This window comes from Ailuropoda melanoleuca, chromosome 1 (assembly GCF_002007445.2).
Source record: "Ailuropoda melanoleuca isolate Jingjing chromosome 1, ASM200744v2, whole genome shotgun sequence".
NCBI lineage: Eukaryota > Metazoa > Chordata > Mammalia > Carnivora > Ursidae > Ailuropoda > Ailuropoda melanoleuca.
In genome coordinates this window covers 393,035-406,523 of record NC_048218.1, presented here as the reverse complement: position 1 = coordinate 406,523, position 13,489 = coordinate 393,035, and the positions used below count along the sequence as shown (strand labels likewise).

At 43.0% G+C, this 13,489-nt stretch overlaps 1 protein-coding gene across 4 annotated transcripts in view; it reads right to left on the bottom strand.

Moving 5' to 3' along the window:
* Positions 1–13,489, bottom strand: part of MCM3AP (minichromosome maintenance complex component 3 associated protein) — a 50,270-nt gene that overhangs the window by 23,863 nt on the left and 12,918 nt on the right. For all 4 annotated transcript variants that reach the window (XM_019799480.2, XM_002919054.4, XM_034654162.1 and 1 more), the window contains exons 10-16: positions 12,698–12,860; positions 10,463–10,623; positions 9,360–9,601; positions 8,829–9,058; positions 7,691–7,791; positions 2,666–2,797; positions 2,148–2,261 (exon numbers count right to left, since the gene is read on the bottom strand). In XM_019799480.2, coding sequence (XP_019655039.1) covers positions 2,148–2,261; positions 2,666–2,797; positions 7,691–7,791; positions 8,829–9,058; positions 9,360–9,601; positions 10,463–10,623; positions 12,698–12,860 — 1,143 coding nt within the window. The remainder of the gene's footprint in view (positions 1–2,147; positions 2,262–2,665; positions 2,798–7,690; positions 7,792–8,828; positions 9,059–9,359; positions 9,602–10,462; positions 10,624–12,697; positions 12,861–13,489) is intronic.

Sequence of the window (13,489 nt, the reverse complement as noted above, 5' to 3'; positions counted from 1 at the left end):
AAACTGAAGATGACACAAAGGGAAAGGTATTTCATGCTCATGGGTTGGAAGAATTAATACTGTTAAAACGTCCATACTACCCAAAGCAATCTACAGGTTCAATGCAATTCCTATCAAAATACCAACAGCATTTTTCACAGATAATCATAAAATTTGTATGGAACCACGAAGACCTTGAATAGTCAAAGCAATCTTGAGAAAGAATAACAAAGGTGTAAGTATCACAATCCCAAATTTCATAATACGCTACAAACCTATAATAATCAAAATAGTATGGTACTGGCACAAAAAGAGACACAGAGACTAATGGAATAGGATAGAGGGCCCATACCTGTATGGTCAATTGTCTATAAACAAAAGAGGAAGGAATATACAATGGGGAAAAGACAGTTTTCAAGAAATGGTGTAGAGAAAACTGGATAGCTACATGTATGAGAATGAAACTGTATCACTTTCTCACACCACACACAAAAAGAAACTCAAAATGGATTAAAGACCTCAGTGTGAGACCTAAAACCTTAACACTCCTAAAAGAAAACATAGGCAGTAACTCTCGGACATCAGCCTTAGCAACATATTTATGGATACGTCTCCTCAGGCAAAAGAAACAAAAGCAAAAATAAACTACTAAGATTATAACCAAAATAAAAAGCTTTTGCATAGTGAAGGAAACCATCAGCAAAACAATAAGGCAACCCAGTGAAAAGCAGAAGATACCTGTAAATGATATATCCAATATAGGGTTAATATCCAAAATATATAAAAAAAACTTACATAACTCAACACCAAAAACAACAACAACAAACCAAAAACAACAACTGATTAAAAACAGGCAGAGGACCTGAACGGACATCTTCCAAAGACATATATAATATGGCCAAGAGACACATGAAAAGATGTTCAACATCACTAATCATCAAGGAAATGTGAATCAAAACCATAATGAGATATCACCTCAGTCAGAATGGCTAGAATCAAAGAGACAAGAAATAATGAAGTTGTCCAGGATGTGGAGAAAAGGGAACCCTTGTCTACTATTGGTGGGAATGTAAATTTGTACAACCGTTGTGGGTAACAGTATGGAGGCTCCTCAAAAAAAATTAAAACTTAAAATACCATATGATTCAGTAATTCCACTACTGGGTATTTATTCAAAGAAACTGAAAACTAATTTGAAAAAATATATGCACCCCTATGATTATAACAGCATTATTTATAATATAGCCAAGATAAGGAACCAACTTAACTATCCATAGATACATTAATAAATAAAAATATGGTGTGTGTGTGTATAATGGAATACTACTCAGCCATCAAACAAGAATGAGATCTTGCCATTTGCAACAACATGGATGGACATAGAGAATAATGTGCTAAGTGAAAAAGGACAGAAAAAGACAAATACCGTATGATTTCACTTGTATGCAGAATCTAAAAAAAAAAAACAAATGAATAAACAAAAACAGATTCTTAAATGTAGAGAGCTGGTGGTTGTGCCAGAGGGGAGGCAGGGGGAGGGGGGAAATGAGTGAAATAGATGAAGAGGATTAAGACGTACAAACTTCCAGTCAAAAAATAAATAAGTCACAGAGATGAAAAGTACAGCATAGGGAATAGAGTGAATAATAAATACTGTAATAATGTTGTATGGTGACAGGTGGTGACTCCACTTATCATGGCGAACACTGAACAATTTATAGAACTTTCAAATCAATATGTTGTACCATTGCATGCTAATTATACTTCAATTTAAAAAAAAGAAGTTAATAAAATTCTTAAATGAGATACCTCAAAGAAATCTTTCGACATAGGAAACAAGAGAAAGGATCTTCTACTTGAGAAAAACTAACAGTAAATTCCTCGGTGTGTAGCAGACGACCAATGAATTATTTTGCTAACCGACACTTCCCCACAACCAGTGCACGATCCACGATGAGGTCGAGTGTAAGTGAGGCCCTCTGTGGAGACAACACACACTCGAGAACAGGGATGGCGTTTTCCTGTTTGGCTATCCCAAAGCTATGTTCCTTGTCAAAGTGAAACACAGCTAGCCTCAGCTGCACCAGCCTGGCCACGGTGCCTCAATGACCGCCTTCTCTCCTCCCACCGCACGCTCTAGAACTACAAGATACCGGCACTTCATTTACTTCAACTCCTGGGAGCAGGTTTCCCTCACGCATTCTGTCACGACAAGTTCTGTCAGCTCTGTAGCCAGGCCCTGGCTCAGCTGAGTTAACGCCAGTTCTCTCTCTTGTTTCAACCTGGGTAAAAGAAAAAAAAGCACAAGGGTAATATTTAAGAATAAAAATAAGTGTCAGCACCCTCTCCAATCTTGAAAGTTGGGATTTGAGTTGTGCTGCCTAACCCGGCAAGGCCACCCCTCTGAAATCACCAGACAAGCCACACAGCCACACACACTCCAGCTCCCCTGACCACCACCCTTCCCCCCAACTCCAGCTGTGGGGGAAGGCTGCTGCTCACAAGGTGGGTATGGCCTCGGACCCCCATCCATTACGTGGGCTGCAGTATATGAGGGCACTAGGTGAACCATGGGTCTGATGCCAGTGCAGTGGCCAAAAGAGCGAGCATCCCAGGCCAGGGTAGGTTCTGTCCTGTGTTCACACACTCTGACCTCACGTGCACTGCAGGAACAAGACACACTCACCTCTCCTCTTCAGCCAGCCGCCTCTCCTCCTCCTTTCGCTCCCTTTCCTTAGACACTTCTTCAGCTGCAATGTGCCTCAAAATGCCTGTGGTTGCAGCTGTTAATAGCTCCTCCATAGCAGCATTGGAAACACTAGGCAGAGAAAAGTGGGTATCATTCTAAATAAATAAATAAAAGCCAAGCAAGCCGCCTAACTAAACTTCAAATATTGGCTAGGAAAAAATATGTATTTGGCTTTTAGCATAAAAATTAAGCTCATGTCTAAAACACACAATCTATCAAAACTGACTCGTGTAGAAATAGAAAATCTGAATAGACCTACAATTTATGAGATTAACTCAGTATTAAAAAGCCCCTCCCAACAAAGAAAAGTCCAGAACCAGATGGCTTCACTGACAAATTATATCAAACACTTAAGGAAAAACACCAACCCTTCTCAAACTCTTCTAAAAATCTGAAGAGGAAAAAACACTTTCTAACACTTCTGTGAAGCCAGCATTGCCCTGAACTGATACACTGATACCAAAACCAGACAAAGACACTATAAGAAAACCACAGACACTATCCCTTAAGGGTACTGATATCAAAATCCTCAACAAAATACCAATAAACCAAAATTCAACAATATATTTTAACGATTATATAAAATTACCAAGTGGGATTTACTCCTAGAATGCAAGGATAGTTCAACAAATGAAAAACAATGGAATACAAACGTATTAATAAACTGAAGGGAAAAAACTCACATGATCATCCCAATTGATGCAGAAAGAGAATCTGACAAAATTCAGCCCCATTTCATGATAAGAGGACTCAAAAAACTAGAAATAGAAAGGCGTTTCCTCAACATGATACAGTCTATATATGAAACAACCACAGCTAACATCATATTCAGATGTGAAAGACTGAAAGTTTTTCCTCTAAGACCAAGAATAAGACAAGGATGCCCTATTTGCTGCTTTTACTCAATATCATATTGGAAGTTATAGAAAAATAAAAAACATCCAAATTACAAAGGAAGAAAAAAACTATTATCTACTCATTGAGGACATGATCTTGTATATAGAAAATCCTAAGAAATCCACTCAAAACCTATTAGAACTAACAAACAAGTTTAGCAAGATTGAAATATAAGGATCAAAAAAAAAAAAAATCAGGGGTTCCTGGGTGGCTCAGTTGGTTGGACATCTGCCTTCGGCTCAGGTCATGATCTCAGGGTCCTGGGATGGAGCCCCGTGTCAGGCTACCTGCTCAGTGGGGTGTCTGTTTCTCCCCCTGCCCCTCCCCCCTCATGCGCTCTCTCTCAAATGAATAAAAATCTTTTTTAAAAAATCAATCATATTTCTATAGGCTAGCAATGAAAATTCTAAAAGTGAAATTAAGTAAACAATTTGATTTAAAATAGCACTGAAAAGAATAAAGCAATTAGTAATAAATTTAACCAAGAAGAAAGACCTGTACAATGAAAAGCAGAAAGCATTGCTGAAAGAAATTAAAGATGACCTAAACAAATGGAAAGACAGCCCATGTGGACAGACTAGAAGACTTTTTTTTTTTTAAGTAATCTAAGCCCAACATGGGGCTCAAATTCACAACCTCAAGATCAAGAGTCACATGCTCTACCAAGTGAGCCAGCCAGACACCCCTAGACTGGAAGACTTAATGTTAAGATGTCGATACCACCCAAAGCAATCTACAGATTCAATGCAATCACTATCAAAATCCCAGAAGCATTTTTACAGAAATAGAAAAACTCATCCCAGGGGCGCCTGGCTGGCTCAGTCGGTTAAGCATCCGACTCTTGATTTCGGCTCAGGTCATGACCTCAGGGTAGTGAGAGCCAGCCCCAGATCAGTCTTTGTGCTGGGCATGGAGCCTGCTTAAGATTCTCTCTCTCCCTCCCTCTGCCCCACCACCTCTGCTCGCTCGCTCTCAAAAAAAGAAAAAGAAAAAGAAAGAAAAACTCATCCTAAAATTCATATGGAATTTCAAGGGACACCAAATAGTGGAATAATCTTGTAAAAGAGAAACAAAGTTGAAGGACTCGTGCCTTGTGATTTCAAAACCTACTACAACTTACTACAAAACTATATCAAAACAATGTGGTACTGGCATAAAAACAGACATCTGGACCAACAGAGCAGAAAAGAGAATCCAGAAAAAAACCTTCACATATATGACCAGTTGATTTCCAACAAGGGTGCCAAGACCATTTAAAGAGGAAAAGACAGTCATTTCAAAATACAAAGAATATATACAAAAGAATGGTGTTGGATTTTTATCTTACACAATATATGAAAATAAAACCAACATGGATCAAAGACCTAAACTTAAGAGTTAAAACTATAATTTTCTTAGAAGAAAACACAGGAAAATATTCATAACATTGGAATATGAAACCAAAAGTACAGGCAACAAAAGAACAATTAGATAAAATGGACTACATAAAATTTAAGGCTTTTGTGCATCTAAGGACACTATCAAGAGAGTGAAAAGACAATCCAAACAGAAAAGACATTCCCAAAAAGAACGGGAAAAAATGTTTGCAAATCATGTATCTGAAAAGGGATTAATACCCAGAAAATAAACGAACTCCTACAAACTGAACAACAAAAAACAATTCAAAAATGGGCAAAGGACTTGAATATAGATTTCTCCAAAGAAAATATACAAAAGGCAAATAAGCCCATGAAAACAGGCTTAACATCATTAGTCATTAGGGAAAAGGAAACCAAAACTACAACAAGATACCACTGTGTACCCACTATGATGACTACTAAAAAAAAAAAAATTTAGGGCACCTGGGTGGCTCAGTTGGTTAAGCATCTGCCTTCGGCTCAGGTCATGATCCCAGGGTCCTAGGATCCAGCCCCACATCAGGTTCCCTGCTCAGCAGGGAGCCTGCTTCTCCCTCTCCCTCTGCCTGCTGCTCCCCCTGCTTGCGTGCTCACTCGCTCTCTGTGTCAAATAAATAAATAAAATCTTTAAAAAAAATTTTTTTTAAAGATGATACTAGGTATTGGCAAGGATGTAGAGAGAAGGGAACCTTGTGCATTGCTGGTGGGAATATAAAATGGTGCAGTCACTGTGGAAAACAGTTTGGCAGTTTTTGAAAAAATTTTAAAAAGATCATATGATCTAGTAATTCCACTCCTAGGCATACGCCCCTAAGAACTGAAAGTAGGGACTCAAATAGTTATTTGTACATCAATGTTCACAACAGCCTTATTCACAATAGTCAAAAGGTGGAAACGACCCCAAGTATCCATCAACAGATGAATAAACAATGTGGTGTATATACATGTGCATATGTGTTTATACAGTTCACCCCTGAACAACACGGGTTATAACTGCACAGGTCCACTTACACATACAATACCATTAAGTGTACTTTCTCTTATGATTTCTTTTCCTTCCCTCTAACTTACTTTACTGTAAGAATGCAGTATATGATACGTATAACATACACGATATGTTAATCGACTATTAATTGCTATCAGTAAGGTTCCCAGTCAACAGGTTATCATTAGTTAAGATTTTAGGGAGTCAAAAGTTATACTTGGATTTTCAACTGCACAGGGGGTCAGCACCCCAACCGCCCATGCTGGTCAAGGGTCAACCGTATATTTTAATGGAGTATTGTTCAGCCATAAAAAGGAATGAAATGCTAATATAAGCTAAAACTGACAGATGAACTTAGAAGACATTTTTGTGCCTAAAAAAACCCAGACAAAAAAGGACAAATACTGTTATGATGTCACTCATGTGAGGTATCTAAAAGAGGCAAACTCATAAAGACAGAAAGTAGAATAGAGGTTACCAGGAGCTGGGGAAAGAGGAGAATGGGATATTATCGTTTAATGTGTATAGTTTGGGATGATGAAAAAGTTTCAGAAATAATGGAGATGGATACACAACATTGTTAATGTACTTAATGACACTGAATTGTATGGTTAAAAATGGCTAAGGTCGGGGCGCCTGGGTGGCACAGCGGTTAAGCGTCTGCCTTCGGCTCAGGGCGTGATCCCGGCGTTATGGGATCGCCCCACATCAGGCTCTTCCGCTATGAGCCTGCTTCTTCCTCTCCCACTCCCCCTGCTTGTGTTCCCTCTCTCACTGGCTGTCTCTATCTCTGTCGAATAAATAAAATCTTTAAAAAAAAAAAAAAAAGGCTAAGGTGGTTTAATTTTGTTATGCACATTTTACCACAATATAATAAAGCCAATGGAAATCATATTTATTTTTAGTTCAAACAGAAAGTATCTGACTCCAGTATAGGAAAATGAACCAAACCTATCAATAAGATTAATCCTTTTGAGTCATCTACATTTATACAGGTGAAATTATACTTTTTAATCATTGTGTGATTTCTTGTGTAATAGGATTTTTAAAAATGTTTGAAATCCTTAAAATAATCTGATTTACTAAATCAATTAGCTTTAATTAACTTTAAATAAGTTGTTTAAGTCTTAGAAAGATTTTGATTAAATTTATTAAGACTAGAAATTTAAAATATTAGATAGAATTAGATATATAAAATTTATAACTGTAGTTTGAAATCTCTAAAGAAATTTCATCATGGTATAAAATGCAAATCATATAAAATGTTTAAAGGGATTTAATCTGTTAAATTTATAAAGTAAAATTTAATCCAAGATCACATAAAGTGTTTTTAATTTTTAATAGAGAATAAACAAATTTTTATACTTTACTAGATTTTAAAGGCATGTTTAAGTTTAAGGAAAGTTTAAGGAAAAACAGGTTTTTAATTTACAACTTTAATAACCCTAACATTGTTCAAAAAGCACACACAAACAGAAACTCCATGCCAATGACAAAGAGAAGGTCAGGAACACGGACAATCATACCCACCTAGAGGACAGGACCAACAGTTAAGCCTGTACAAACGGGCAGCTGCAACCTCCTGTCCAAGACTGAGAGCAGCTCTATAAGAAGAAACACGGAGGGATGGGGAGCGGCCCCAGCAAGCACACAGCTTCAGAGCAGGTGGGGCGCTGCACTTACCCCAGAGCTGTGGTTGCAAAGGCCGCCCCAGCGGCGCCAACCTCCTCACAGTCCCTCTGAAGAGCCTCCTGGATGAGCTCATCCACTATTTGAGCCAGGTCCTAAGGAGAGGACAGATGGGAGTAAGAGTGCTGGCAGTGAAAACACTGCCTCCATCCAGACTGAGCTTAAAACCAAACAGTCTAGCCCTATAGCCTAAGGGTACCGAAAACCTTCGCAGAACTGGAGATGGTCTCATGAAGCACCCCCCGCCCCAGGGCAAACACGTCCCTTCACAACCTCATCAGTGGACACTTGTCTGAGGGCATCTGACAATCCTCATGTGGGAATTAGCTATGCTGCTTCTGGAAAGGTTTCCTGCTCATGAATGGAGAGAAGCCTTCTGGAGAGGACAGGGCAAGGCTGCTGCCCGCTCGACACCCTCCCACACTGCCCCCCACACCACATCAAACACGGTCAGCTTCTCCAGCCGTTCTTCAGGGTCCCCCTCAGGCCTCCTTAATGACCCAGCACCGGCCCAAGCAACAGGGTGGTGAGCCCGATCCCACAACCTATGTGGTCGACAAGGCCCTGTTCAACCCCATCAGCAGGCACACAGTGCCGCCTGGGGCCCCACACGTCGCTAGTCAACACGTCCACTGGCTCTCTCAAGTGAGCGGTGTTGAACATCACTCAGAGCAGACAGGTCAGGGGTGCAAGATGCCGCTGGGACAGGAAGCGATGAAGTGCTGCTCTGACAACTCCATAGGGCAGAGGGTGGTCCAGAGACCCACGTGTCTGCAGAGCCCTCGGTGCAAGGCAGTACTTCCATCAGCCCTCACGTTATGTCCACAAAAACCCCTCCACGCGTTTTCCAAAGCCTGAGCTGCAGCCCTAACAGACACAGGCAACAAGGTAGGGGGACTCATGCAGCCCTAAGCTCAGAGCCCCAGGCATCCTGTCAGAAAGACAAAGGCTTAAGCCTCCAAGGCCAGGGTCCTGAGACCCGCCCCACCTGGCACTCGGAACATTTAAGAGCCACACGTGCAGCCACCTCTGTGGATTCCATCTACAGACAACAGTCAGACTGGATATCAGACACTACTGGTGACGCTTGCACAACGGGCTCCTCAGAGCCCTAATCTGGAAGATTCCTTACCGCATCAGAGTACGAAGGTGCAGGCCTTGGAGGAAGCAACTCAGACTGCACAGGGGGCTGCATGGGGGGCTGCACAGGGGGCTGGAAGAGGGTAGGTGCTGTGCTCGGGGTCGGTGCCGGGAGGTGAGGCAGAGAAGCTGGTGTGGGCGCAGGGGTGGGAAGAGGCTGCTGGAGGAGAGCGGGCGGCGATACATCTGCCTCTGCCCCACATGCCTCTCCTTTTCCCCCACCTGGAAGGGAACAGGCAAGTGAGGGCACTTAGACAACCCCCGGACACCCACAGTGACCCTAAGGGCTGGCCACACTCCCGATCGATGTCAGAGGGGACAGTGTGTGTTTCACCCATGGGAACCAAGCACCGTGACATCAGGGAGCCATTCAGGCCACTCTTGAGAGGGGAGAAATATGTGAGCAATGAGCCAATACCCACCCACTCCAACCTCACCCACAAAATAAAACAGGTGCTCCTACCTCCAGAGAGGCTTCCTGGAGGGGCCACACTAGTTCCCTCACGCCATAGCAGCTTCTCACCTACTGTGTCCAAGCTGGGTCTCTGGGTGCCCACAGGCAGCTCTGCAGCCAGGCTCTCCCCAATGTACTTGTTCTGGGAGTTGAAGCTGCACACGGGGGTATGACGAGGGATGGGGGGCAATGGCCCTCCATTCACAATCTCCCCAACCGACACAGTCAGCTTCCTGGTAATAAACACTGACTTCCTGGCCTTGGACAGCCCCTCTGGTTCCAGGAACGAGGACCGGTTCAGCTCGACACAGCTACCCAGAAGAGAGAACCCAGAGAAGCGTTACATAGGTGAGAAGCCAACCTTCACCTTCTTGGTGCCCAGCGGCGATGCTGGAAGCCCTGTCCCCATCACGGGGTCACCCCACAACCATATGTAAATGAAGAGGGAGGCAGTAAGGCTGGTCTAGTGTCCCGGCCCACAGTATCCACAGCTGCCAGCCTGGACATTTCCTTGTGACTTGGAGCCTCCTGGCGTACTTGTGCACAGCCACACGTGCAACAATACCCGCGTACATGCTCCTGTCTTACTCCAGAGCCACGTTTCTATGAGGACAGGCCTGCAGGAAGCAGACAGGAAGGGGCTGGCAATGATGAGTTAAGAGGAGAGAACGGCTGGAAAAACAGCAACTTGGAACAAGACGTGCTGTACATTATGGTACCATTTACTGGGAGAGGGTCCACGAGTTTCATCAGGTTCTCAAAACACTGACTCCAAGCAGCAGAGAAGCCCCTGGCCTGGCCCATCAGTGCCTGTCTGGGCCATCACAGGTGGACAGTGATAGTCACTGGCCAGCAGAAGTCATCTTCAAGAGAGAGAATAAGGAAGACCCTACCTTTACCTGTAGTTTCTTCAGTAACTTGTGAAAAGCACTGATTCTGGAACTGCAAATGAAGGAGTCTGAATGCCAAACCACTAACAGTGTCTGATCTGCGGATACCCCCAGCCATTCTGAGCCTCGCTGTGTTCACCTGCACCCCAGGGAGGCAGCATGTGGAATGGGCCCTCTCTGAGGCCTGGCATTTAGCTGGCACTTCCCAGCCCTTTATCAGAATTAAAAGAGAAAAAAAAAAGAGAGAGAAAGAGAGGTCCCACAGTCACCTTCTACTCTTACCCATCAGAGACAGTGAGGCCGTAGTAGCTCAGGAAGTCTGTGGCCTCTTCACAGTCTCTGAACAGCAGCATGCGCACCACGCCGTCCAGGGGAAAGACAGTGGAGCGCTGCGTGCTCACAGTGTACGCGATGTTGAGCGCTCGGACAGCGTCCCTGCGGATCTGAAGAGAGAAGCCAAATCACTGCAGTGTTAAGGAAGCAGTCATCCCATGACCACAAAACGCCACCATGGGGGACAGGGTCCTGCTATAGCTCAGTCCCTCTGGAAAGCAATCTGGTACTAAGAGGCCCAGGCTTAGCAATTATCAGGGCATTTGCTCAGCAGAAGATGCTCAGAAATGCATGTGACACAGTCAGTCTCATACACAGGAACGGTTAGGCTATGAAGGAAACCCTTGGGGCGCCTGGGTGGCTCGTTGGTTAAGTGTCTGCCTTCGGCTCAGGTCATGATCCCAGGGTCCTGGGATTGAGCCCTGCATCAGGCTCCCTGCTCAGCGGAGAGCCTGCTTCTCCCTCTGCCTGCCACTTCACCAGCTTGTGTGCCCACGCTCTCTGACAAATAAATTCTTAAACACACACACACAAAAGAAGCCCTAGAAGACAAATCGTCCATCAGCAGGGCATAAGGAAGGTCAATTGTGCACCATCCATTTGTCAAAAAGCTCTGTGGCACTAAAAATTATCAGAGATGATAGAATGCCATGGAAAAATGCATAAATGGCAAGAAATTCATAACAAGTGTTTAAAAAAAAAAAGATAGGAAAATGTTAACAAAAATTGCATGTGGATGCTAGGACTCTGAGTGACCCCTTGCTTCCTCTTTTCCTCTTGCAGTGTTCTTTAACTCTAACACAGTATTTATGGAGTATTTCTTTCTCGCCTGACATTGTTAAAGCCAAGCACACAAAAATAAAGCAAAATCCCTGCCCCCAGAACCGATGTGTTAGGGAGAGACCAACAATGAACAAATGAACCTGTGAAATACACAGTACATTTAATGGTGACAGTGCAACAGAGGAAGGCAGAGGAGGAGGGAAGGCAGGCAGGGTGGGCTCTGCTGAGAAGCTGGCAGCCAAGCCAAGACCTGAAGAAAGTGAGCACCATATGGCTCTGTGAGGAAAAAGAACAGCAGTGAGAACAGCAAGTTCAAAGGCCCTGAGGCAGGAGTGTGCTGGGGTTGGAGGGATAGGAAGCATCACAGCAGGTGGAGCTGAGCAAGGGAGCCTATGGGACAGACCATGTCAAACACTTTGTTTCTCTAAAGCACTTAGATGTCTTTTTTTGTTTCAAGTTATTAAAACAGGCACAAATGGCCAACATTCTAATAACATTATAAAATCATTCTGAAAATATTAACTATGGGTTTTATTTATTGAATATACAGAGTTCCCCAAATGGCACATTGTTAAAAATCCTTTCATTTGTTCCAGAATCTCAGTGCTGTTGGCAATTATCAGACAGGACAATGAACAAACTTGAAGAAGACCCTCTGCCTGGGCTATGACCGTGGGCTTAGTCACTGTTTACCAAAGGATTTGATGTGTGACCAAAGAAGAAAAACAACCTGGAGTCAGAGAACCAGCTGACCAGGTCATAAGACCCCACCCCCACCCCAGCAGGCTCCTCCCCACCCAGCGGACACCCTACAGCTGGGGGACAGCACAGTGTATGCACTGTCAGGGGGCTAGGCCTGAAGACCTGACTTCGGGAATTCTGAGACCAGGCATTCATACTCTATGTAAAGCACCAGGTAAGACATGGGTCTTCCCCAGGTTTGCAACCCCAAGGCACAGCACAGTACTCAACAAGGAGCAGGCCCTTAAGATAGTTACTGAAATGGAATCAGCAACATCAGGTTCACTCCAAAAATTTCGATTAGTAACACTTAAGAATTTTTAAGTCAGGGACTTTGTAGGTGAGATTTTTGATTTTTGGTTTCTTTGTTTCCAAGGAAAATGATAGTGTTGAATTCAAGTCACGTCATGCTGAAGAGATTTCTCCAATCTGAACCTAACAATAGTATTTTCCATCGCACTGCCTTTTCCGTCAGCAGTCCATGGTGCCAACCCCCCTATGCAACAAAGTAATGCTGGCAACCCCCTCGGGGGGCTGCTGCAAGGCTTACACATGTTAGCCTGGGACCTGCTAAAATGTTCTTGGAATAGTGAAGCACTTAAATACCAAAAGTAACGATCTGGTTTCTTCCAATTCTTCAAGTATAGCCACATTACTCACCTGATTAAAGTAACAATGTAAAAGACAAGCACTCAAATAAGAAGCCGACTGGACCAGTTTGAAAAATCTCACAAAATTATTACTGTTCAATGCAGCAAAGGCCTGAACAGCAAATTTCACTTCGGAGGAATTTCTAACACCAGGATGGAACTGTTGTACTTCTCTGTTAATTAAAGGAGACAAAGGGGTTAGAATTTTATTTTCTTTTCCATTTTTTTTTTTTAAGTAGGCTCCAGGCCCAGCGTGGAGCCCAATAGTGGTCTTGAACTCACGACCCTGAGATCAAGACCTGAGCTGAGATCAAGAGTTGGATGCTTAAATGACTGAGTCACCCAGCACCCTAATTTTATTTTTTAATTAGACAAAATGTCTATGAAAATAGATGTGATTTAAAAAAAAAAAAAAACCCTAGATTTTTGCCATACTAAGAAAGAGAAACTTAATGGTGACATGTGCCATTCTATTCAGTTTACTAACTTCACGGCTGCCGCTCTTGAGCTGGATGGGGAACAACGGTGCTCTCTAAAAAGATGGTAAATAAACAAATCCAAGGAATAATCAATTTAAGAATTGATTATCGGGGCGCCTGGGTGGCACAGCGGTTAAGGCGTCTGCCTTCGGCTCAGGGCGTGATCCCTGCGTTATGGGATCGAGCCCCACATCAGGCTCCTCCACTATGAGCCTGCTTCTTCCTCTCCCACTCCCCCTGCTTGTGTTCCCTCTCTCTCTGGCTGTCTCTATCTCTATCGAATAACTAAATAAAATCTTTAAAAAAAAAAAAAAGAATTGATT